The following is a 25,580-nucleotide window of genomic DNA, read 5'->3' on the forward strand; positions in this document are numbered from 1 at the left end:
ATTTCAATATACAAAAAAGACTGAATTTTTGAGGCAAAGATTCAATACCTGGTCTTGTTATTTCGCTGCTTTTATTCTAATTTGTGGTACCCAAAGCAGCCTAGAGTTTTCAAGGTCTCTGAAGAAGAATGGTTGTCATCCTTCACTGAGTCATACACGCTGGGAGTTAGAATGATTAAATGTGGGGCTAGCTAAACAGTTTTTTGACCTTGTAATAAGTGTGTTAATTTGTTCGTTCGTTATCACATCCCTTGTGCTATCCCTTCTTATTCCAGGTTTAGAGGGATCATTATCATCTGATTTGGATGCTAAGCTTGTGCCTGAACATTTATTCTGCCTTTGTTTGGAGCTCAAACAGAAATTCAATCTCCCATCAATCAGCTCATGCATACAACTTTTACAAGGTTTTCAAGTTTCATTGTCCCCATTTCCCATTTATGTTCTTACTCTTGGTTCTTTACCTTATTTTTGTTAACTTTGTGTGAAGGATCCAAATGCTCCTGTGATGGCTAAAATGGTGGAGCGGGTTACAATTCTTCAAGAGCGAATTGCATTTCTTTTAAATGAATGGGATGATCATCCCGCTCTTCAGAAAATCTTGGATGTGATTGAAATGATCTTGGCTATTCCTTTAAGCACCCCATTAGCTATGGTACTATATTTGAATTTATGTTGTCTGGTTTTCTATTTGAATTTATGATGTCTGATTTTCTAACTGATATCCTTTTTTCTTAGTGGGTATTAAATAATCAGTAGTGCAACAAATAATATCAAGGATACAAGTAGGAAAATGCCTACAATGGTTAATTCAGATAAGATGCTCTCTGATGAAACTGGTTTGCATAAACTGGTATTTTGTTGCTGCACCTTGTAATGTGCTTTCTTCTTTATAGGCTCTTTCTAGTTTGCAATTCCTGCTTAATAGGATCCGGGTGCTACAGGAAACTATTTCAAAATTTCCTCTCTGTGGCGAAATTGAACTGCAGTCCTCATTATCTGATTGTGCTGTCTTACTGATTCTCTCTCTCTCTCTCTCTCTCTCTCTCTCTCTCTCTGCTTTCGAGTGATATGTGAACTGGAATCAATTTTCCGCTTGGTATCCTCATGGCAAAAGTTAGTGTTTGAGTCTTGGCCTGCCTTGCTAGATGAAGTTCAATCTCAATTTGAGATTAATGCCGGGAATACATGTTTGTTTGGTTTTTGTGTGCAGTTCGTGGAGAAATCAAGGCATATTGTTTTGCTTTTTTTCCGGTAAATGTATATTTATACCAAAAAAACAGCACTTACAAAAGAGATACTTCCCTTTGCCAACCAAGAAAACCCAGACAACAACAGCACAAAATGAAACAAAACTTTACATCAAACAAACCATTTACAGAACTAGCTACAATGAATACTGACAGGTAGATTCCAAGCCTGGCAAATTTGAGCACTAAGGTGGCACTTCCTGAAACTCCTCCGGTTACTTGCTCTCCCTTTGATATCACTTACTATGGAGCATAAAATTGCCTCACCATTCTTTGCTTTCCCCTGAAAAACTCTGGCATTCCACTCTAGCCATATCGATTAACAGTACCAGCTAGGGCCATCTTGAGCATAACACAGACCAAGTTCTTCCCTTTCACATGCCCCAAGAACCAAGCTAACTCTGATCCTAACCCCAGTTTTCTCAACAAATTTGCCCATACCCTTTTTGAGTATATCGAATCAAAGAAGAGATGGTCAATTGATTCTTCCATTCTACTGCAGCGAACACATTGGGGATCAACATTTATATTCCGCAATCGAATTCTATCTTTACTTCCTAATCTGGCTCTGCAGCAAGTCCATAATATGAAAGCCCATCTTGTGATATGACCTTTAAGCTACACAATATGGTGCCGAGGAACCTGTTGACCTTCTTCACTGATCAAGGCATAGTGGTTATATATGTTTTGCTGGAATGATCTGGTTCGACATACGGTGGGATATCAGCTCCTGAATGCGCCTTTTGAAACTTGAAGCGGCAAGCTTTCAGGCAAAAATAATCATTCTGCTGTATTCTTGTTTCTCCTATTCGTACGGGTAATATATTTTTCGCATTCTCAGAACTAATTACATATTTCTGTCTTCTTGCAGCTGTGGTTCCCTTTATATTCAGTTCTTCAAAATAGACATCCTGCTGATGTTGCTGCATATGATAGATCTACTATCCAAAGGCATGTGCCAGTAGGGATGTAGCTTCAGTTTGAGTTTGGGTTTAATAGAATTTATCATCTTTCAAATACTAAGTCATAATTTAACCTGCAGTTTGGAGGAGTTCATTCAAACATTCAGTGTTGGTGAATTCAGAACAGGGCTTCAACTTCTTTTTGCTTTCCATGGCCAAATCAGCACTGGAATATGTTGAGGGTCTTACTTAAGGTGCACCTTTCTGAATGAAAATTGTAAATCTTGTAATGACAACTTACAAATGTCCTTCATGTTCTTTAATTGCAAAGTGCTTTGATGTTTTAGTTGGCAGTGTCTTGTAAGACGTACCTGTGTCGAAATTATAGGAAGGCCCTTCATTATACTTCTTTCAGTCACCGACTATTTTTTACTTTTGCAGTCCTTACCATATGGAAAATATGAAGATTTTATATAATTTATTTGGCTTCTACGTGTAATATTTGCCAATGTGAGTCCTCTGTCAATATTTGAAATTTATAAGCATTTCTTTTCCGACTGAAAATGTTCTGCTGAAGTCTTTTGGTGCTGATATCTTGTCCAGGGTATTGGAGTACATCGAAGATAAGAGAAACTATATCTAGGTGAAGTTGAAACAACATTCAAAGCTATGTTGCTGGGAGATTCACCAAAGCTACATTTCTATAGAGAAGTCAAAAGGCAGGAGGCAGAAACTTAAAGATCTCATACAAAAATATACTGTAAGTATCGTAGTTGATATATTGTCTCATTCTCCTCATTCTGTAATTATGTGTACGTCGTCGTACTTTCTATGTCTGCAACATCTTTCTTACAATAAATTTACTGATGTGTTTTTCTTGTCAACAAGAAGTTTCAGTGTGTGACTAGCCTAGCTGCTTGCAAAATCTGAGGACTGGTGATTTAACTTTGTCTATTGATTTAATTTTATGTACAGGAAGCAATGCAACATCCGGTACTGTTTATTATCAACCAAGAAACACTAGAAAGAGGGTTAAAACTGTCATCTGAACTGCAAGGTCCTCAACCCCTCATTGAGTCTTCTGACAAGAACAGGGAGATGCTGAATGTTTGCATGTGATCAGACTCTATTCAGAGAAGGACAGGTATCTTCGTCTGTTTTATATTATGTATGTTGGAAACCAACAAAAACAAAACGGAGTCTTAAATGAATGTCAATTGGGGTTCACTGCATGAGTCCCTTTTTTCCATTGAGCTCTATCGAGGGCATTGTGTTCCATGATAAAAACATACATCCTTTCGAACTACTCCCTCTAGGCCATCTACTATGTATTTTGGAGGTACTATAAAATCTGTTCCTCAATTGTTGCTTGTTTTCCCCTCTTTAGGGCTACATGGTTTTCAGATTGGAAAAGGAAAGTAGATTGTGTTTTGCAAAAGTTGCTACTTGAGAAGACACCTGAGTTTGAACTCTTATATTCCTATGGATTGAAGGCTTTTTTCCCCAATTCTCTGTGTTTCATTTTGACTTTGGATTTCCCTAGGACTTCTGTTTCTTCATTTTATGCAATTATTCCTGTATCTTATGTTATTAGAATGCGTTATGCAGTTGTTGGAACATGGAAGTACCTTAGTTGCACAAAGTGGGAGTGGAAGCATGGGAGCCAGGATACGTGGAAGTCCCGAAGGTTAGGAGCATATATATAAATTAATACTCCCTTCGTCCCTTTTTAAGTGTCCTGCTTCGTAACTCCAACTTATTAAAAAGACATCATCATTACACCTTTCACATCAACTTTTTCCTCCACTTTCCCTACTTACCCATCATCATTACACTTTAACTCACTAACTTTTCAAAATAAAATTTACTTTTAGGGACAAAATAGACAATACACCAACTTTTACCCCTCTAACTTTACAAAATGGACACTTATTAAGGGACAGCCCAAAATGGAATACTGGACACAAAAAAAGGGACGGAGGGAGTATATTTTATATAATGCAAAATATTTATTTTTTATCTCACTTTTTTGGATAACAAACGTTTCAACTCTTTATGCCTTTGAAGATGTGCCCTTTAATGAGTTTGTTGAGCCTTAAGTGAGTTTTTGGGCCTACAAAAAGACAAAAAAAATAATTGATGAATGTCAGTGAGTGGGTTAGTAATGACACACCACTAACATATTATACTAATATTAAAAGGGTACTAAGGATGGCAATGGGTTGGATTGGACCCTCCACCCCGTCCTCCGAATCCGCTCCAAACTCCGATCGGATATAGTTTGGATACTCCATCCCCGCTCCAAACGGGGAGCGGAGATCCGATCGGAGATTTGGATATCCGAATTTGAAAAAAAAAGAACAAATTCTGTAGGACATTAACTTAGCCAATTAAGTCACTGATTCTTGGTTAGTGCCCTTAAAAAAGAAGGATTCCAAAAAAAAAAAACAATACTAGAGTTCCACAATTTGCCAAAAGCACAGATTACACAATTATTAGGCATTAACTTAGCCAATCAAGTTAAACCAACACCATTGCATCCAACAACAATACTAGAGTTCATCCAACAACACATTGTTGGGCTCCCATACTTCATAATTACATAATTCCGTAGTAGCAAATACAATACAAAATACTAAAGTTCATAATTCCATACTTCATAATTACATAATTCTAAAGTTCTTGAACCTCCAAAAAAATGAGTACACCATATTGGTTCATTGAAAGCATATCACTCTAATTAGAAGCATCCATCCAAAAGTCCAAACTCCAAAAATTCCATAGTACCACCTGTGACATAAAATACAAACATATATCACTCTCTACGACATATAATCAACTAAGATGATTAAAAATAAAAAATGAACTGACGCATCAAAAGCAACCTAAACTCAACATTCAAATGCAAACTTCTACGCCTGGAGAGTATATTTTGTTTATCCTGCACAACACAAAAAAGTGACCAGAAGATTGTCCATGGATTTCATTCGGAGCCTCACAATTGGCTCAGATGGGGCAGAAACTAGCTTATTCTGGACACATACTAATCCCAAGTTCAATTTACGTTTTACACTTGCAACTGGACTGTAGCCCAGATTGCTCCTCAGTCTTCCCTACATCTCTCAGATAATAGAAGGCCATAACTGAAACCTAGTAATCAGGGATTGAATGCCAACACTCAAATGGTTGCACACTTCCTCCAAACTCTTAAATAAGTCTAGTAGTCGACTGACCCCAATCTTATAACTTATAACAAATGAAAGATCATGTAAAAGTCTACTGATGCATGTCGCCAAAAGCCATCTTGCTTGTTGCATGCTCAGAACATTGAACTGCAATACCACAAGGGAAAAGCCATAACTTTCTTTTCAAGGAGATGCATTCACAACAATTCAATCCTTCTTTACTGCTATAAAAGTAGCAGATATCATCAATCATCATTATCACATTCCAGTGTTTCGTGAAAACTATAACTGACCATTCTAAGCAACAAACTGAACATAATCTATTCTATCAGTACAAGTGTAAAACTTTTCAGCATACTATAAGTGACCATTCTAAGCAATAAGCTGAACATAATCTTTTCACAGTAAAAATGAAACAACTTACCCATAACCTGATCAATCATCAACAATTGTGACATCGGACATACAGTCATCAACATCCATATCCTCATTCATTGATAGTTGGAACCTCTACTTGAAAAAAAATAAGACTTAATTAAGAACAATCATTGTTATAGCATATTAGCAAAGACAAAAAAATATAGTATGAAAAAGAGAAGATTATCAAAATTACCTTCATTCTCCAAAGCCGCCAACCAACTTTGAGTACACATTAAGGCTTCCAAAGTCTTCGGGTGAAGTCTATTACGACTTGGACTCACCACCCTACCACTAGTGCTAAAAGAGGACTTCAATGCAACAATAGACACAGGCACGGCCAACATATCCCTAGCTATGGCTTGCAAAACAGGGTACTTTAAACCATTAGATTTCCACCGTGCCAATATATCAAAATCATCACACATTGGTAACTGCTCCTCCTCCAAATAACGATCTAATTCTGACTTTACATGCACAGTTTTAGTTTTCTTTTGTTGATCAAGATAATCGGAGAGAGAAGTCCTATCCCTCAAATAGGTAGTGGGCGGCGCCTTGCTTGAAGATTCACTACGATCCTTGCTTGAAGATTTACCTTGGTACAACGTAAGCAAGTCATAACACCTTCGAATGTCCTTCGCCATCCCAACACCATGCTCTCCATAAATTCTTTTATAGTAGTACTCAATCAAGGACATCTTGAACCTTGGGTCCAGCACGACTGCAACTGCCAAAAATCCATGCGTATTGTCCCAATACTAGTCATATTTCTCAATCATATTCAAGGCCATTTCTTCCACTACATCAATCCCACAACAGACCCACTCTGACAATCTAACTTTAATATCACATACATCTGGAAAAAATAAATTGGAGGTAGGATAGGTAGTCCCACTAAACAACAAAGTGACCTTGTAGAATATTTCCAATCTCTCACACATTTCTTCAGCCAAGTTTCAATCATCATCATTTGGGCAACTTTTATATTGGGGATATCCTTGAGTTTTAACCGACCAAAAGCATTCCTATATTTTATGGCAGTTTGAAGCATAAAAAAGGTGGAATTCCACCTTGTAGGACAATCAAGAGACAAATTTTTACCATAAGTAATTCCCAATTGGCGAGCTGCACCTTCAAATGTCTCCTCTCTCTTTTGAGTTGCTGTCCAATAAGCAACACTATCCCTAACCTTCACAATGGAAGACTTAATGACATCCAAACCATCTTTCACAATCAAGTTAAGAATGTGGGCAGCACATCGCACATGAAACAAACTCTTACACCTTATATGATCACTTCCAAGTTTTTCCAACAACAAATCAATCATTGCATCATTGGTAGTACAATTATCAACTGTCAAAGTAGACAATTTTCTATCAATATTCCACTCCAAAAAGGTATCCATCAACACCTGACACAATGCTTCCGCCGTGTGTGGACATGGCACATACACAAACCTAAATAAAACCGTTACTATTAAGTATGAATGTACAATAACAACACTCAACTTGCATAAAATTAAACTTGCATAAAATTAAAATTACCTAAGAATGTGGCTTTGTAACTTCCAAGAATCATCGATGACGTGCACCGTGATAACCATGAACCCTCTTTTCTTACTGATAGATGTCCACATATCCGTAGTCAAGGAAACTCTACTTTTGTTTCTTTCCATAAGCCTCATTGTCTTCAGCTTCTCAACATCATATATCTTAAAAATGTCCCTCTTCATAGTGTTCCAAGAAATCACATGAAACACAGGTTGTAAAGCATGGCAAAATCTCCTAAACCCAGCATGTTCCACCGTGCTTAGAGGGTACTCATGCATTATTATCATGTAAGCTAGTTGTTTCCTAGCAACTTCTGGATCATAGCTATATGATTGAATGTTGGCCTTTTTTCCCTCCCCCATCAAAAGACTAGGTGTTATAAACTTCTGCTTGCTATCAATCGCTTTTTTCATGAAACAAGAACTAGTATGATCTTTCAAATGTGTTGTTCCACTCTTACTACTCCCAACAAACTTTTTTTTACAATACAAGCACCTTGCTTTTTCTTCACTAGTGTCCTTAGTTTTGTATTTTCTGAAAATGCTCCCAAACTGTGCTCCTACATTTACCTTTTGACAATATTTTATCACCATCAGAAGTATACCCAAGTTCTTCTGGTTCATTTGTAGGGAATTTGACTCGGTTTCTGCTTGTGAACTATCAAGTGTTGGTAATTGTGCCTCATTCGATTCAATTTCAGTTGACGTAGAGTTACTTTCCCAAGTTGGCACACTACATATTAAAAAACATAAAAGATTTTATAAACATAAGATCACATGCATTTAAAGTAGTGTTGCAGCAGGATATGCACATGCATACATGGAATGATAAACCATTTGGTGAACTTCAAAAACTACTCATCTGAACTCAGAGTACAAACAACACCACTACTACAATCTTTCTGAGCTTTTTTCACAAACCAAAACTACTCATTCATTTTTGTTAGTCTCCATAACTTCCATGTATAACAGAAAAAGCACATATCAAGTGTTGGATAATCAGAAAAAGCCAATATATAACATGCCTTTCTACCCTATCTCATTATTCATGGATAAACAGAGCAACAGATTCCTGGACCACATAAGCTTATATATAATGTAGATCCCTACAATAACTAACCCTAAAAACCCACAAAGATGTTACACCGTGGGTAAACATTGCAATTTCTGTATAAATTCACAGTCTCAAACCCACAAATCGAGAGACAGAGAGATAGATTGAAGAATGATTTTCGATTTTCCAAGAAACCCAAGAATAGAGCCGATCAACGAACCTGTTACCTGTTTGTTTTGTGATATTTGGTTTACCTTGACGAGCATAGGGTTGGTCCGGTTGGAGTCGGAGATCTCGAGCGAGGAGGGGGCATCGCCATTAAGAAATAACCCTAACAGATCTCGAGAGAGCGAGAGGGATTAGTAGATTACATAATGCAAATAGAGAGAGCGAGAGAGAGAGAGAGAGAGAGAGAGAGAGAGAGTACCCTGGTCGACACTCGACGTCGACTGGGGAGGGAGATTGACTGGGGTAGTGGGGTGGACGGTGGAGTCGTGGACCATGGGGACTTGAACTCTTGAAGTCGGCAGTAGAGCTTAGGGGTGTGCAAAAAATCCGTGGCCCGACGGACCCAACCCGAAGGGTTTCGGGCGGGGCCGAACATGTGGTTCGGTCGGGTACGGGTCCATTTTTTGAAAAAAATCAGTTTTTGGTTTGGGACTCGGGGTGCTGTTTTTCTTACCCGACCCGACTCGGCCCAAACCGAACAATTCACGTAGCCCAATTCGGGTTTGGCCCGACCCGACCAAAAAATCGGGCACGCGGATGGTTATTCCCACTCGTTCGGTTCAGGTTCGGGGCTAAAAAAAAAATCGATACCCGACCAGTCGGGTTCAGGTTCGGGGCCGAACCCGACCCGTCCGACCCGTGCACACCCCTAGTAGAGCTACCTCTAAGTCAGAGAGGCGAGAGCTGGGTGTGTTTTGTGGTTATAACCCTAACAGGTAAAAAATAAGAGGTATTTATAGTGGGGGCATTCGGATCAGATATAGATCGGAGATCGGAGGCGAACTTACCTCCAAATCCAATCCGATATCCGAAATTTTTTTAAAAAAAAATCCGAATCTGCTCCGATATCTGAAAAAATCTCCGAATATCCGATCCATTTGGAGCAGATAACGGATCGGATTTGGACGGGTCGGCCGAGATGGCCATCCCTAAAGGGTATACCTTTTCTTTTTGTCGTGGATACCCGCAACTAACATATACTCCATCCGTCCCAAAATAAGTTACCCGTCCGCAAAATGAAGACTTTAAAATAATACGTTTTCTACAAGAAAAAATTTCAACTTTTTTTTTATAAATTAATAAAAGAACTCATGGATGTCCTGCAAATTATTGAAAGAAATTTGAATTTTTCTTGAAAAATAAATACTCCCTCCGTTCCAAATTGAGAGTCCCTTATTCTATTTTGGGATGTTTTAAAATGATTGTCCCTTTCCAAAAATAGAAGTGGAAATTTGATAAAACTTCAAAAGTGTCCCTCTTATTTGAATACAAATGGTGCAAAATAGGTAGAATATAAGGGTAATGGTGGAAAGTAGGTGTAATGATTACATGTCCCCTAAAAAAGTTGGAATTCCAAAGAGGGACTCTCATTTAGGAACGGAGGGAGTATTATTTTTAAGTTCTCATTTTGCGGTCCAGACACTTATTTTAAGTTCTCATTTTGCAGTCGTTGTCTTCCCCAAAAAGGAGTTGCCAGAGAACCAGACGCGCTCCGAGGTCGGTCGGTATTGCGCTCCTCTGTCGACGGGATCGCGCTCATGAATCTGACTTTGGAGCACAAATCCACGCTTCTGTGTTGGGAGTGGAGCCTGTTCACACGAATCCTGCTACTAATGGAAGTACAATCAGCCAATTCTTAGCTTCCCAGTCTACAAGCGTTGTGTACCAGGAAGAGCGCAAACAAGTGTGGTCTACCTTTGGAAATATTTGTAGAACTGCAATTGATTGTAATGAGCTTTGGAAGGATGAAAACAAGAGCTTGGGGAAGAGGAGGGCTTTAGCCCACCGATGCATATGGGCTGTCTAAAGCACAGGTCTACATTTTTGGAGGTAAATTAGCTTACCCATAATTTTGATTTCAGCCTTCTGATTTGAGAAGTACTTTATCTATCCCTCTTAAATCCTTGTTTATCGGAAGTCTGACAATGGCTTTTCTTTGTTGGCTGGCATTATATCATTTCTGGGCATTATATGGGATCAATTGGAATCCAACCAACCAAATCAGTGGCTTATGCGGCCTTCCTATAAGACAAAGTATTTGCTGCTTACACAAGGTGGACTGTCATCCAAGGATTCATTTTCTGCTACGGGCCAGCTTCCAAGTTTTCCCCATGAAAGTTTGGAGAGCGAATGGGAAACAGCAAACGGATACCACTTTAAGAGCATGGCTTCAGTCCACGTTTTGCGGCACATTTGCTCAATTTCCATAAAGACTTCACTCTTGAACAGGTAGATCTTTTATTTGGAGGGCATGAGGTTTTAGTTGTCGGACAGGTTGAGCCATGCTGCCATGTTGGTTTTAACAACAGGACAAAATTGTCCATCAGGAAAAGTTAGAGCTCAAGTTGGTTTTGCTGTACAGGAATTACCATGTTTCCATATAGTAGAGACGTGGAGTAGCGGTTAGCGACTGAAGCATTAAATCTACGCATCTTATTTTTGACTCTCAGGCTTTTCAGTGGTTGGATATCGTCTCTTGTTCGCTTCATTTACTTTTTTTCCCTTCTGCACAATATAAGGAAAAATACCTAAAATTAACTATGATATTAGTACTTTTGCAGTTAAGGAAAACTTTTCCTGGAAAAGTAACGTATGACTGATATGTGGGTATCAAGACATTCGAGCAAGCTAATACGACTTTATTATTATTTTCCATGGATTTAATCGAGAAACAAAATACTCCCTCAGTCCCAAAAAAGTTTGCCCTTCATTTCCATATTCAAAGTTAAACACAAAAGTGGAGGGAAAATGAATTAGAGTTTAAAGCGTAATCATAAATTTTCAAAAGGGCAGCACTTTTGGAAACCCTTTTATTTGGAGGAGTAAGGATTGTGTTCCCTTAGAAAATTTGATTCCCCAAAAGGTACCAACTTTGTGGGATGGAGGGAGTACCTTATTTGTACAACTCTTGCAATGAGGGCCTTGCAAGATAAGGGCCTTGCAATTTGCTCGAAGATACATTGTATCTGATATTGGGAGTTTGCTTTGGGCCCAAAATGTTAAGGCTGGCCATGCATGTTTCTTGTCTGCATACCAATTAACCTTTGGTTCTACATTTTCTTTCTTCCCTTTTGGTTTTTAGCTGTTTATTTGTTTGTCTATTGTTATATTTCTGGTGTGTGCATGTGTGGTGGTGGTGGGGACGAGTCCAATGTTCTGATTGTCTATGGAATGTCCTTAAAGATCTTAAGAACTTTTCCCCTAGTTGCTTAGTGCCCAAATGGTTGTTAAAATATCAGTAAATATTGGAGATTAATGTCAACTGTGGTTAATAAATCTTATGTACACGAAGATTTTTAACTTAATATTTTTCCGGTAGTATGATGGTTAGGATATACATTTGTCTTATTTTGTTGCTTTCGGAGTCCTATGTTTGAGAGACTCAATGTTGCAGATGATTATTCTATCTGATCAACCCTTCGTCACTCCGCACTTGCAAACTGAGCTCACAGAAAAAAGTTTTTCAACCCATTCTAAAGAAAATGCTAACAGGATTTCGTTCAGTTCAACAATTAGATCGTATTGTATTTGGAAATTTTCCTGACTGTAAGATCTATTAAGACTGTACCTGACACGTATGATTTCCTATTGTTTGTGTAGGTTAACAGATCAGGTTCTTTCCTTGACCATCTTATTGAAATACAGCAGCAGCAATAGGCTGCCGCATACGGTTTGGCCAACCAGCTGACACGCTTAAGGAGATGTTCAACGCTTTTTGAAAATCTATTCTCCAGCTCCTTTTTCTGTGAGACTGTTGCAAGTAGCGATTGCTATTTTGCACAGAACCAGCATACCACATATATTTGCATGTGGCCACAAAAGGTAAGCTTTCACTTTTAATTAAAATTGTGGCTATGAAACTTAAATGTCTAGAGCCTTGGATTGTGACAACGCTTCTGTATGCAGCAACTGCTTGGAACTTTGTGTTCTTTGTTGGTTGAAGAATGTCTGCTGCTAAAAACAGTTGAAAGTACTCATTTTAAAACTTGCCAAAGTGTCAAAGGTGCCACAAATAGGGTTTGTGTTTTCCTTGAGAAGTTTATTCCGGACTTTCAGAAATCTAAGGTGCTCATATTATTCATTGTAGTAAGTTAGTAACACTCGATTGGTTTTTATTTTTTCTTTCTTTTGAGTTGTGTTTCCCCTTGGTATCAGAGTGCTCTTACTAATGTAAACTTTCCACCAGGATTTACTGGATAATCTTCTGCTTGGCCGGGATGGAGTTCTAACCTCAGTGGTAACACCTTTTCATCCTTATGTCATTTCGAAGCAAATGGAGCAGTTTGTCTTGCAGAATTTCTAGATGGTAAAGGAGTTTGAGAGGCATCTGCCTGCTTTGCGCGAGCAAGATGAGGATAGAAGATCTGTCGAAGAGGTTCAACTATCTTGTTTTTGCAACATCACCCCCTTAACTAAAAAACTGGCCAACATGACCCCTTCAACTATCAAAACTAAGCAACTTCACCCCCTCTCCACTTAATTTTGTGGACGGAAAAGGATCAAATGACAAATATACCCTTATGTAAAGTTAGGGCAGATTAGATCATTTCATCTCTCACATCTCTCTCTCCAATCGTCAAGTAAACCATGAACCGACGAGGACACCGTGAACCCACCTAAACCCACCTGAGATCGATACGCCCACCTAAACCTAAGCCCTCCTGAGATCGAAGCGCTCGAAACACCCACACACTGAACCATTAATCTCGAATTGCAGACCTGTTTGAAACCCTAAACTGAACCATCAAACCTGTTCACTTAACAATCAAACCCGTTCGCTTGAAATCGTACATCTTTGCGATCATGCAAAGCCCCAAAGCTTTGATTGTTACACGGTAAGTTATGTACAGTTATATGCGTATGGATTTAAGTAAAATATTGAAATCCATGCTGAAGAACACTGATTTTTATGGAGGGCTTTAAAGATGGGGGATTTTTCTTTAAACTAAGTTGAATCCGTTTTGGGATTGAAGTAAAATCTGGGCTCAAAATCTGGGTTTGGTTGGGTTGTATTTGGGGTGTTCCTGGTTATGTGGATAGAGAGAGGAGAAAAAGGAGAATTCAAGTTCTGGGTTTGCGTTTGGAATGAGGGAGGAAATAAGTGGTATTCAAATTCTGGGTTTGATCCAAAAAAGGGATTTGGGTGTTCCTGGTTATGGAGAGAGAGAAGAGAAGAAGAAGTGAAATGAGGGGTATTCAAATTCTGGGTTTGAACTGAAAAAGGGGTTTGGGTGTTCTAGGTTATGGAGAGAGAAGAGAAGAAGAGAAATGAGGGGTATTCAAAATCTGGGTTTGATATGAAAAAGGGTATTCAAATTCTGGGTTTGGGTGTTCTTGGTTAGGAGGAAGAAGAAGAAGAAGAAGAAGAAGTGAAGGGCATTTTGGGCTTAGATTTCATTTGACATCCAAGTTATACAATTTTTCCGTCCAAAATGTTAACAAATTTGGACGGATGGGGTGAAGTTGCTTAGTTTTAATAGTTGAGAGGATCATGTCGGCCAGTTTTTTAGTTAAGGGGGTGATGTTGATAGTTGAGGGGTGTTTTTGAAATTAAGCCTATATTAAAGAAGGTAGTAGATTCATACATAAACATATGAAGTATGCTACTAGCACAACATTTTGTACAACATGCTTGGGTGGCATTGCGTCATTGGTAATGAATGAGACGCCATTTTACTTTGCCCAATGATACAATGCCACTTCAACAAGTCGTGCATATTGTTGTGTTAATAGACTTTCCATATAGGGTGAAACATGTACTTGCCCGTTAAACTATCCAAAAGACATTTACTTCCCCCTTCAACTACCAATTGAACACCTTGCCCCTCCAACTACCAAACCATTACTAAGGACAATCCCTCCCTCCCGTCCAAATCTTGGACGGAAAAGTTAACACCTCTCCCTAACTGGGTTAGTTGAAGGCTATTAATGCTCCATTTCTGGTGTTGCCCTCACCATCGCTCCTCGGATTTTTCAACTGCTTTTTTCGAAAATGATTACGGTTTTGTACCACGCCGGTATTTCTGATTTCACTTGACTTGTCCTACCATCGGTTGAGGGTAGGAGGGAAGTTGATGAGGACATTGAGAGAGGACGGACTAAGATATGGAAAAGGTTTGGGTTTAGAGGTGAAGTAAGCAGCAGTCCTAAACTATCAAGGAATAGACCCATTTGATTTTCTACAAATCGTAACAGAAAATTTTAAATTCTCTGTTTCCTTTTCCCTACTTTTCATAGTTTCCCCTTTCTTTTAGGGAATTGATTTTGCCACTCCCCTTTTTGTTAATGCCACTCCCCTTTGTGTCTTGATTAGATGATTTGTTTTGGTCTTGATTAGATGATTTGTTTTGTGAGAGAAGGGGAGTGGCATTAACAAAAAGTGGAATGGCAAAAGCACTCCCCATCTTTTAATGTAACTTCTTTTTCCCTCTTCGTAATACGATTATTGGTTTTTCTGGTAAGTTTCCTTGCATATAAAACCATCCTTAACTTTGAATTTGCATTGCAAATTGATGAAAGGGTTTACATCCTTTACTTCATTATTTCCTTGTTTTCTTTTCATTTAACAATCTGACCTCATTGTGAGATAGAGAGGAAGAAGAGGATACATACATATACATATAGGGTAGGTTAAAAGACATTAATAGCCTTCAACTAACCTAGTTAGGGAGGGATTGTCCTTATTAAGTAATAGTTTGATAGTTGGAGGGGCAATGGTGTTCAATTGGTAGTTGAAGGGGGAAGTAAATATTTTTTTGATTGTTTATGGGGCAAGTACATATTTTACCCTTCCCTATACATACACTAGCGCATGCCCGTGCTTGAAGACACGACTCAAACAATCAACACTGGCAAACTAATAGTGGGCTCGCGTGCAATATCTCAATCCCTGTCTAACAATTCTAACTATGAAAAAACCATATTCATGGATCTGGTTAATTACTAATTACTTGATTCGGTAAATAAAGGAAAAATAATTTATTAATCCCTAACTTGTGCATGGAGCAAATTAAACGCACGTAATACCTCATAAAATTCAGAGTTATCCTGATTCTTTAATTGGATATATGCAGTAAAAGGCATACGAGAATGGAAAATGATACCCAAAAAACTTGTAGCATCATTTTGAATTGTACCTTTCCAGCCAATGTGGGTTCAAAATGACCAAAATTGATCAAGAAATTACCCACGCAGAACTTTTACACATGATCGATTCAATTATAAGATGCATAAGATTATGAATCCGATTATGACTAAAAAGTAATTGTGTTTCAACAAAAGTATCCGTGGATTTATCCCAATAGAGGCAATAGCAAGTCTGAAAATACAAACCAAACCCTTCTTTCAAAGCCAATGAAAAATGAAAAATTTTCAATCCCCATACATATCTGTGTGGAAATTATTTTGGGTAGATGATATACGTCCAAAACTAAGTCTTGGCAAGCCCAACAAAACCCATGTCTTACGATTAGCGATAAAATCGGTTTGGAATCGATCTGTTTTTTTTTTCCACTTTTCGCACTGAACCATTCAAGTCTGTTTTTGAAACTCTTGCACCTGCACCGACCGTTTTGTGGAAGTAACCATTCAGTTCGGTGTGTGCTTGGAACAGTTTGGTTCGGTCATCTCAATCATTTTTAAAAAAAATCTCAATCATTTTTTAAAAAAATCAGTCGAATTCATAATAGACTAAGGAAAAAACTTTATTTTTCAAAACAGAATTGGGGGGTGGGGTTGGGGAAAGGATGCTCAAAATAGCCATGAATAATAGTAGCTCAAACAACAACTACCCCCGGAATCAAACAAAATAAATAGAAAGAACCAACCCATAATTAAATTTTTTGGTGGAAATTGAACTTCCCATAGTGCAAAAAACCAACCCATAAACTACTGTGACAAATAACAAAGAAAAGAGGAAAAAGTTAATGACCAAATGAATGTGAATTAAAGTGAGATATACATAACAATCAATAACTTTTTATATCATTTGGCTAACTCAACGGTTTAAAGTTGAATTGCAACAATAATAAATTTAAGGTCCCTACAACTGAGAGAGAGAGAGAGAGATTGATTTTGGCTGATTATAACGTGTATTCACTAATTATAGATTACTATAAGTAGTCACGAATTTCTGGAAAATCAATTCATAGGTAATCCCATGATTTATGGGATCAGTTATTAACTGAAAATCAATTCATAGGTACATATATGTAATTTAGCCTTTTTAAAAATCCATAGGTAATTGGCCTTTTTAGAAGGAAATACGTAAATATCACTTGGATATGTACAGTCTCAATACCCAAAAAATCAATATGTACCTATCACTTTAAATTCCAATGCCTAATTTAGAGTTACCCAAAAAATTAATTCGTACATATCACTTTCATTCCATCAGAAATGTATTTCCAATCCAACGGTGGAAAATATGTACCAATCCAACGGTGGAAAATATAAACCACCCTCCCATATTATATAGATACACAAGTGTGTGTGTAGATGTATATACGTGTTTTCACTATGTTTCTGCACGGACCCCATCTTAGAAAGATTTGACCACAATGAATCTGTTGCTGGATTCCAATGCAGTCTTTTTAATCTAGCCAACCAATTTGTTGAACGTATGTTATGCATTACAAAGCGTCTATATACAACCTTGAATTAAAGAATAAAGGAAGTGGTTGATATAGGACTATAAAACCAAACAGTTAGATGTTTTGCAGGCTAGCTTACTAGAATTAGATTATGATGGTAACCTGCAATCAAGACATAATGAGAACGGCACCAATTGTCCCGCAGAAACCGTGTGTGTACTTGAAGCTGGGTTTTATGAAGCTGTCAAAGAAACTTATAAGCATATTGTGCAGGCATTTCACAGCATAGGCACTTGGAATAGCTGAGACACATTTTGTGCAGAGTCACTCGGGAACATCACTCTGTGGAAGGCTCTATTTTAGACATATGTAGCGAATCTGCGGTTAGGCATCATATGTGATGCAGTAGTCAAGGCAATTGATTTCGCTGTAAGACGACTTTTTGTGTACTCTTTCATTTTTTTATTCCTTCTTAGTTTAATCTTTTATCTGATATGACTTTATCAGTTAAAGCTTGTAAATGACTGTAATGAAAGGCCCCAATCTCACTGTCCTAGTTGGAGCACATATAAAGCATCTCTGTTCCCTAGTTGATTCTGTATTGTACTTTGGCCAAAGTCTTCCGCATGATTTCCTAGTTGTTCACAGAATGGTATGCTAGATCACTCTAAATTTTCAGGATTTCAGATCGGTGTAAATTCAGTTTGACAGAATCTGTTAAACCTAAGTCTTAAAGAGCTTCTATATTGTTGTCACACAAAGTAACAAACCTCTGATTTTATATGCAATTCTCTTGCTCCTCTCTCTCTCTCTCTCTCTCTGACTTCAGACATCTCTTGTAAATTTAATGGCAGGTATCTAAATAACTTATTTCCATGCTGAGATTTTTGCCTCATTATATTCAAAAGGATATGGGATCTGTAATGAAGAAGCAATGGAGGAATCTAGGCTTGATAAAACTCAAGAGGCAAAAGTAACAGGTACGGGAGAGGGTGCAGGGCAAATTGATGTTAGTGTTCAAATAACTGACGAAGATCAACTCCTTGGGGATTCAGAAAAGGTATGGATCCGGACTTCAGAGCCCATAAGTATTGATGCTATTTATCTTTTCTCCTTTGTGCTTCTGCAGCCGAATGACGGACAAGCGGACTAAGGTGAAGTTCCCAGCAAAAAACAACATAGGTATTGAGATGGAACAGGATTTTGCTGCTCATACATTTAGTGTTAGTGAGGAATCAGGAGATGACGAAGATGGAAAGAGATACATATTTCCTCCATCCATGGAAAGAGATACATATTTCCTCTTTTTCTTTTTGATCTGACATTTGACTAACTTGTACAGATTATCTCAAGCTTGACATTTAAGCAAGAGAACCCCATAGTAGATGAACCGGTGGTTGATCTCTTGAAGTATGTGAACAACATGCTGGATGTTGTAGTTGCACGACTCCCTTCAGGACAGAATCCTGTGCAACAGCTTGTTCCACAAAACGGTAACCACTTTCTATCACATTGACAGCAGCAACTATGCTCATCTCCTACAGGCTACAGCTATATGGTTTGTACTTTTTTGTACTTTTGATCGATTCTTGTTTATACCCAAATCAAATGCAGGAAAACTTGAAGCGCTGCGTAAGGGATGTCTTGAGTAGAAAGCCCATGGTCGCATGTCTACTTCTTGATAGCCCTCAAGAGTCCATGATGGATTGCATGGAATCTCCTTATTTATTGTGGTTGTCACATTCCCTCTTCTCTAAAAATACACCCCATTTCACAAAATTGCCCTTTTGATTTGTGAGAATGTGTCCCCAAAAGTAACGAGTTAAAGGCAGTTTTTGTACAAAAGGGGAGTGTGGTAATTATTTCTTTACTATTTTCCCTCTTTTTTTTTTTTACTTCCTGAACGAAAATAGGTCCTCTGCCATGAACTTAATTATGCATTTTTGGGCCTCCAGGAGGTATCATTTCTGGGTGGTAATATGAAGTTTGCAAAATACCTTGACTCATTCCCGTTTCTATACTATATAGTCCTCAAGAATTCCAAGAACCCTGACCGATTTATTGAGAAAAGTAATTTTGTACATTAACAAACAATTGCAGCTTATTTGTTGTGATATTCTCTTGTAGATCATGGTATTTTTACTGTATACTTCAGCCTATGGTGACGGTTGAGTTCCTTCCCAGGAGCCCTTTTAGTATTAGAATGACAACAAGCGTAAGGAATTGTGGAACGGAAAGGTAGTATTTATCTTTGCTATGACTTGTTTGAATACATGTTCATGATAATTTTGTGTTTTCTTTCCCTCACAATTTTATGGTGTTTAGTTTTTCCAGATTTTCCCATTGCTCAAATTCGTTGTTTCTCTATACTTATTTTTCAATTTTCCTAACATGAAAAAAGATTTGGCCTATTATTCTACTTTCTTTTGCTCTTTATACGTTCAACGTTTAAGGAAGAAATGAACAGTGCGAATACTGTAATTATTAGAAGTTCATGCAAGTTTTTTCCAATCTGCTTTTGTGATTTACAATGGAAGGAAAATCAGTTGAATTTCTGTGCTTTCCTACTAAAAATTGTAAATCCTTTGGACGCATATGGTGAAACTTCAACTAAGCAATATTGCATATGTTCTTCTAACTTGAGGTTTATAATTGTTTCCTTTTTTACTTTTCGGTTAATTAAAAAAAATGTCCCTTCTTCGGCACCATGTTGTTTAACTTTTATACTACCTCCGTCTCCTTTTTAAAGTCCAGTATTCCATTTTGGGCTGCCCCTTAATAAGTGTCCATTTTGTAAAGTTAATGGGTAAAAATTGATACATTTTCCATTTTGCCCCTAAAAGTAGATTCCATTTTGAAAAGTTAGTGAGTAAAAGTGTAATGATGATATCTTCATAGAGGGTAAGTAGGGAAAGTGGAGGTAAAAGTTAATGTAAAAGATGTCATGATGATGTTTTCTTAAAAAGTTGGAGTCACGAAGCGGGACACTTAAAAAGGGACGGAGAGAGTAGTTAAAATTAGGTAGGATAATACTTTAGCATGCAATGAAAGGTAGTTTTTAATTTTGTTTTCATGGATGCTATTGTTACGAAGCGTTTGTTGGGTAAACTTCTTAATTTTTTTCGCTGCCATGCCACTACAATTGCCACTCTATTACGAACTACCTTGACACTTTCTTCGTTTCTTGGCTTTTGAGATTTATCTTCATAGTTAGGAATTGGCAATATTATTTTAGTTGTGCTGTTAGTTTTGTTTGGAATTCTACTATTTTTCTTTTGTTGTCTTTGTTGATGCACTAGCTATGAAGCACTGACACCTCTAGAGGTCAAAGTATCGCAGTGTTGGGACACGGCAGGGACACGCGGGGACACATATGGGACACGCCACATGGCATGTCCCATAATTTAATTTAAATTTTTTACGGGGACACGGGAGGGACATTGATGGGGACACAGGGGCCAAATTGTAATTTTTAAAATTTTTTGGGATGAAACTGTAATTTTTTTTTTAAATTTGGTGCCAAATTGTAATTTTTTAAAAATTTCTGGGTGTCAAACTAAAATTAATAAATAAATATACACGTGGCGTGTCCTCAGTCGTATCCGTGTCCCCATTTTTTCAGAATTCCCATGTCCCCATGTTCGTGTCCGTGTCGGTATCCGTGCATCATAGTGCACCAGCCTTGTCTTTAGTAGATGCTTGTGGAATGATTTTTTGGATCTTGTTTCAAGATTCCCTTAATTGTTCCCTTGCTGTGTTATTTGTTTGTACTGTGATTCGATGGATGATGTGCATTATTCTCCAAGGTTGTTGGCTACATTCTCTTTACAAAAGGGTTTCCAAGTCATTTAATTCTATGCACCAATAACATATTGACTATCTTATAAAAAATGCATAAGCAATGCGTACTTGGATTGCCTGGGGAAAGGGAATAACAAGTTTAGGTGTAAGTCAGTGGAACATGTTAAGTTTCTGGCTAGTATTTAGGCATTTTTAGCATGCATTTTATATACACGATCGACCAAGCATTCAAATTTCAAAAACCATCAGTAATTAGTGATTTCTACACACACTCACACTACAACAATTATGGCTTTCAATAGCATTAATTAATAACCTTTTTTTAGGAATGCTGTGATAGAGAAGCAATTATAGCGTTTGTGAGAAGGGGAGGAAACACTCGCGCCTGAATTACCACAGCGTTTCATTAATGTCTTCAATAGCATTCCACCCAAATTATAGGCGCCAAACCTTGCTGAAAATTCTAATCGGTTCAGCCAAAGTTGTAGGCGCTAGATTTCTCAGATTTCTCAATTGTTTTCGTGCGAACTGGTGTAGATTTCTGTTGTTGTTCGAAACACCAGTTGGCCACTAATGGATTGATCTCCAGGTACTCTAGGGCGTTAATCTCGAGTTGAAGTTTTGATCGTTGTTCTGTATTTCTCCTGGCTTTCATCATTCTTCTTCTTTCTCATTCCGTAGTCGGAGAAGAATCAAAGCCATATTGGGATGGATTGCTCCGGCTAAAGCAAACCACCAGTTTGGAGAGTCCTCACCAGGTTTGATTTGATTTTTTCCCTTAATAATTCTTGCCCAAATACAAGGTTAGGGTTTTGATTTGATTTGATTTTCTCCTCATCGACAGGTCTTTCTTGATACGCAGTCCTTTGCCGCTTTCATCTTTGTATTCAAGTAAGAGAAAACAAATAGCTCTCGATTTCGTTTCTTGGGTTTACTCCGATTTGGGTGGTGAAATGGGGATTTTATGATTCACGGGCCATAAAATAGTTTAGATCTATTTTATTGTTTTAGTTGTGTGTATATATCTTGCCCCATTAGTTTTAATCTTGATTGTTCAATCTTCTAGTTTCTTCATCTTGCATCCATGCTAGAAGAAACCAGTTGGTTTTTAATGTTTTCTTTCTTCGGTCGTGTCATGTATGAAACATAGTTGGTTTATAACTTTATATCTAAATGATTTCTTGTTCTAGAGTTTTGATTTGTGTGGTGGATTTTGGGGTTTATCATTCATGGGTTAGATACATTCGTAGAGATTACATTGGTTTATCTATTCGTAGATACTATGTCTTTCCCTAGTCTGCTAGGTCTCTTGTACCAGTTTCCTTCCAAGGAATTCTTGATTGCATTGTGGGGTTAGTGTGTAAGTGGGTTAAAGGGACAAAGTATCTAGTCCTCTGCCACATGAATCGAGTGGGTTCTTCTCTTTCAGGAGAGTTTCCATCAGAAGAGTTTCTGCTCCCGCTGGACGCTACCCTTCGCTCTCCTATCTTCGCATTCAAGTAAGAGACCCAAAAATTATGTCTAACGGGGCACTTTTATAGAGAATTGAAAACTTAAGGAGTGTGTAACAAGCTAAATGTGACAACGTCGTACCTGGGTTGATTTTGGGGAACTTTAACCACAGACCAATATTTGATTTTGTGCTAAAAAATTTCGCTTGTGGCGCTATTTACTCTCTGCAGATTTTGGGAGTTGTTTTCCCCTATTGCAGTACCCATCCCATACTTATCTATTTTCTTCTTCCCACTCATTCTAATTTGCAGCAGGTAGATCAAAAGCTAAAACTCGTACCTTGGCATTGGCAGAGTTTAAGGTAATACACTCTCTACTTAGATCTGTGTTGTCTATCAGGACCTTGTCCCTTGTCAATTTCTTGAACTTAAATTAGGGTTTCTGAATAAGGAGAGATTCAAGTATAAGATGAAATAATTGGTTGTTCTGTGGTAATTTGTGTTTCAGGAGAGATCATTCTTCTTCGATTGTTATTTGGAGAGGAAGCCAGTACAAGCTTCCCTTTTTGATAGGTAATACCTCGCTGATTTAGGGCTAATAAGAGAATCCAGTTTAGGTAAGAGTTCATATTTTGTATAGGTTGTGGATCAATTTCTTGACCTATCCTCATATAGCCCTCAAGGTGAATCACCATCACTATTTATATATATATTTATATATATATACACACACACACACACACACATGTTGCTTGTAATTAAATAAGTGTGAACAGGAATATGTGTTTCAATCATTCTCTTCCTTTAAGATGTAACCATTGGGGTGGATTTAAATTTCAGTATTTTGTTTTTTCCGGTGAAGGTAGTTTTTCTATGATAAACGCATGCTATTATTGCCCTTATGTTGTTTTCTTTCACAATCACTTTTCAGATTTATACTTTGTCGATTCACAATCCTAATGTTCCTTTTCCTGTTTTCTTCTGTATTTTCACCTTATTTTTGTTGCTTTCAATCTCTCTTCGAGTGGACTATATGATAACTATGATTATACTTTACCACGTTCTCTGTTAAAGCATATTTTTCATTTTGCAATAGGAACCTGATTTGGGCTTTTAGCTAGATCTACATAGGAACCATACCAAGCATTCTTAATTTGCTAATAAACTGGATTGGTGAGAAAGTAGGAAGAGCAAGAGCAAGTTAGTTTATTTAGCTTGTCATTTGAATAAATGATTGCATAAGTGAGAATGATTTTTTTTTTTTTTTTTGGTGCTTTAGAAATTCAAAGAAGTTCAACAAACCAATAGAATTAAAAGATACAAACAACTAAGTCTAATGAACATAGCAAAATAACTGGGTAGCCTAAATCCTAACATGGTTAACACCGACTCCATCATCAGGCAAATACGAGGTCTTCCGCTGGCTCTGTCCCTAAATGTTTGATACATTGTGTGTACATAGAAGCTCGATATATTTTGTGCTTTTAGTAGTTCTCTTGGACTCTTCTTGAGGAATAGAAAAGCATTCAAGTGGAAATTTTATGGGTCAAAACTTCATGTATGCTGCATGTATTTATCTATTTTCCTTTGAATGGTGAAAGTTGTTTCTTGAATGACTATTATTACCTTTCAGTGCGTGAGATGTTGATCTTTTTTTAGTTGCTTCTAACAGTCCACACTTTGGCAAATGATTCTTGGTTGGACTTCAAAACTTCGTATCCTGGCGGCTATACTGCAGAAGTAACTACTCTCTTTCCTAGAGCAACGGAAAAGGACGTCAAAGAAGTTTTGCTTACTGTGGTGAAATTGAACAAGTGGAAATAATAAGATAGTCTTCTACTTGTCAGTTTCTGGTAACTAATTTTTGTGTCCTATGTAGTCTGTACTGTATTTTGATCTTCATTACATGTAGATTATTCAATCTCTCTTGCCTCTTTGAAAACTTATCCTGTTGTCCCTTTCATGAAACTTGAATTTTGGCCGGTACTTTGTGGATGTTTGTCACAAATCAGAGTTTTTTTCTATACCTGCGGAACTTTTTGCCGATGCAGAACTTAGGGGATGATCCATGATAGGAATTGTAAATGGAAGATCCATGCTAGGATAAAATGAGGCAGGAAAAGTGTGTTCAGAGAAACTTTGCATGTGTTTCACTTGTTTGCTATTATGATACATCTAGTGCATGCCATTTTATTTACAGGTAGAGTTAACAAAGACCTTTTCTTTTGTTTCTTGTTATTTGGAAAGGTTACAAGTACCCAAAAAAAAGAAAGAAAGGTTACAATCAAATCCATTGGACACTCCAATTTACTGCAGTTCCTTGCTCTTGTTTTGGGTGAAGATATTTAAGAAGGCTACCATCAGATGCATATCCTAGTAAGGTAATGAGATGCAATTAAAAAATGTGCCTCTTAATGCTTGTTGATGACGAAAATGTGCTTGTATGTAGCAACTCGTTATATGTGTTAGGTCATTCAATCGCAAAAAGGTGTGAAAAATGACATGAAATGATTGTTATTAGCCTTCACTTAGTTATATCTCCGTTCCTTTTTAAGTGTCATGCTTCGTAACTCCAACTTATTAAAAAGACATCATCATTATACATTTCACATCAACTTTTTCCCTCACTTTCCCTACTTACCCATAATCATTACACTTTTACTTGCTTACTTTTCAAAATGGAATCTACTTTTAAGGACAAAATAGACAATACACCAACTTTTACCAACTAACTTTACAAAATGGACACTTATTAAGGGACAGCCCAAAATGGAATATTGAACTCTAAATAAAGGACAGAGGGAGTATTATATGTATGTGTTTGAGAAAATGCTGATGTAGAACATAAATAATAATAAAAAAAGTTTGAACATTAAAGCATAACAAGTGATCCATACATTCTGCATCCAGATCTCTATGTTTTAACTTACAAGTGTAGTCAAATAAAATGTTGAATATGGTACCATGTTGGAAGGCAGAGTGCTATACCAAGAATTTATGCATAGCTAGTTTTAGTGTTGTCCATTTTTGTCTAGTTTAGTGTTGGCCTATGTTAGTAAAATGTTCAGTTGAGTTTGGTTTCTCTAAGTCTGGTAAACAATGATAAGAATTTCCACTTGCAAATAAATCAATGAAGCACCACATTCCTTTATGCT

General features: G+C 37.5%; 2 protein-coding genes and 2 long non-coding RNA genes across 5 annotated transcripts in view; all 4 read left to right on the plus strand.

The window, feature by feature from the left end:
• LOC131322467 (uncharacterized) overlaps window positions 1-25,580 on the plus strand; it is a 43,752-nt gene that overhangs the window by 11,885 nt on the left and 6,287 nt on the right. The gene's annotated exons all lie outside the window — the stretch shown is intronic.
• LOC131322470 (uncharacterized) lies at window positions 1,041-3,800 on the plus strand. Its single transcript, XR_009198850.1, has 5 exons — window positions 1,041-2,064; window positions 2,290-2,403; window positions 2,591-2,659; window positions 2,753-3,293; window positions 3,537-3,800. It is a non-coding gene; the product is annotated as an uncharacterized LOC131322470 (long non-coding RNA).
• On the plus strand, window positions 10,563-13,923 carry LOC131322468 (midasin-like). Of its 2 annotated transcripts, none has more exons than XM_058353798.1 (4): window positions 10,563-10,811; window positions 12,183-12,404; window positions 12,489-12,668; window positions 12,769-13,923. In XM_058353798.1, exons 2-4 carry the CDS (start codon window positions 12,390-12,392, stop codon window positions 12,883-12,885), a joined length of 312 nt encoding a protein of 103 aa, XP_058209781.1. In that variant the 5' UTR covers window positions 10,563-10,811; window positions 12,183-12,389; the 3' UTR covers window positions 12,886-13,923. The 2 variants fall into 2 exon arrangements, with proteins under 2 accessions (XP_058209781.1, XP_058209782.1); XM_058353799.1 differs by having other exon boundaries at window positions 12,489-12,647.
• LOC131322469 (uncharacterized) lies at window positions 15,433-24,445 on the plus strand. The gene is made up of 8 exons (XR_009198849.1): window positions 15,433-17,602; window positions 18,028-18,666; window positions 18,788-19,411; window positions 21,564-21,732; window positions 21,819-21,865; window positions 22,738-22,787; window positions 22,934-22,998; window positions 24,098-24,445. It is a non-coding gene; the product is annotated as an uncharacterized LOC131322469 (long non-coding RNA).

Source organism: Rhododendron vialii, chromosome 4a (genome assembly GCF_030253575.1).
Source record: "Rhododendron vialii isolate Sample 1 chromosome 4a, ASM3025357v1".
NCBI lineage: Eukaryota > Viridiplantae > Streptophyta > Magnoliopsida > Ericales > Ericaceae > Rhododendron > Rhododendron vialii.

Excerpts from the sequence above, each read along its gene's own strand:
- LOC131322468 (XM_058353798.1), top strand. Across the intron at positions 12,669-12,768 it reads TGCTCATATTATTCATTGTA|GATTTACTGGATAATCTTCT; the intron begins GTAAGTTAGTAA and ends ACTTTCCACCAG.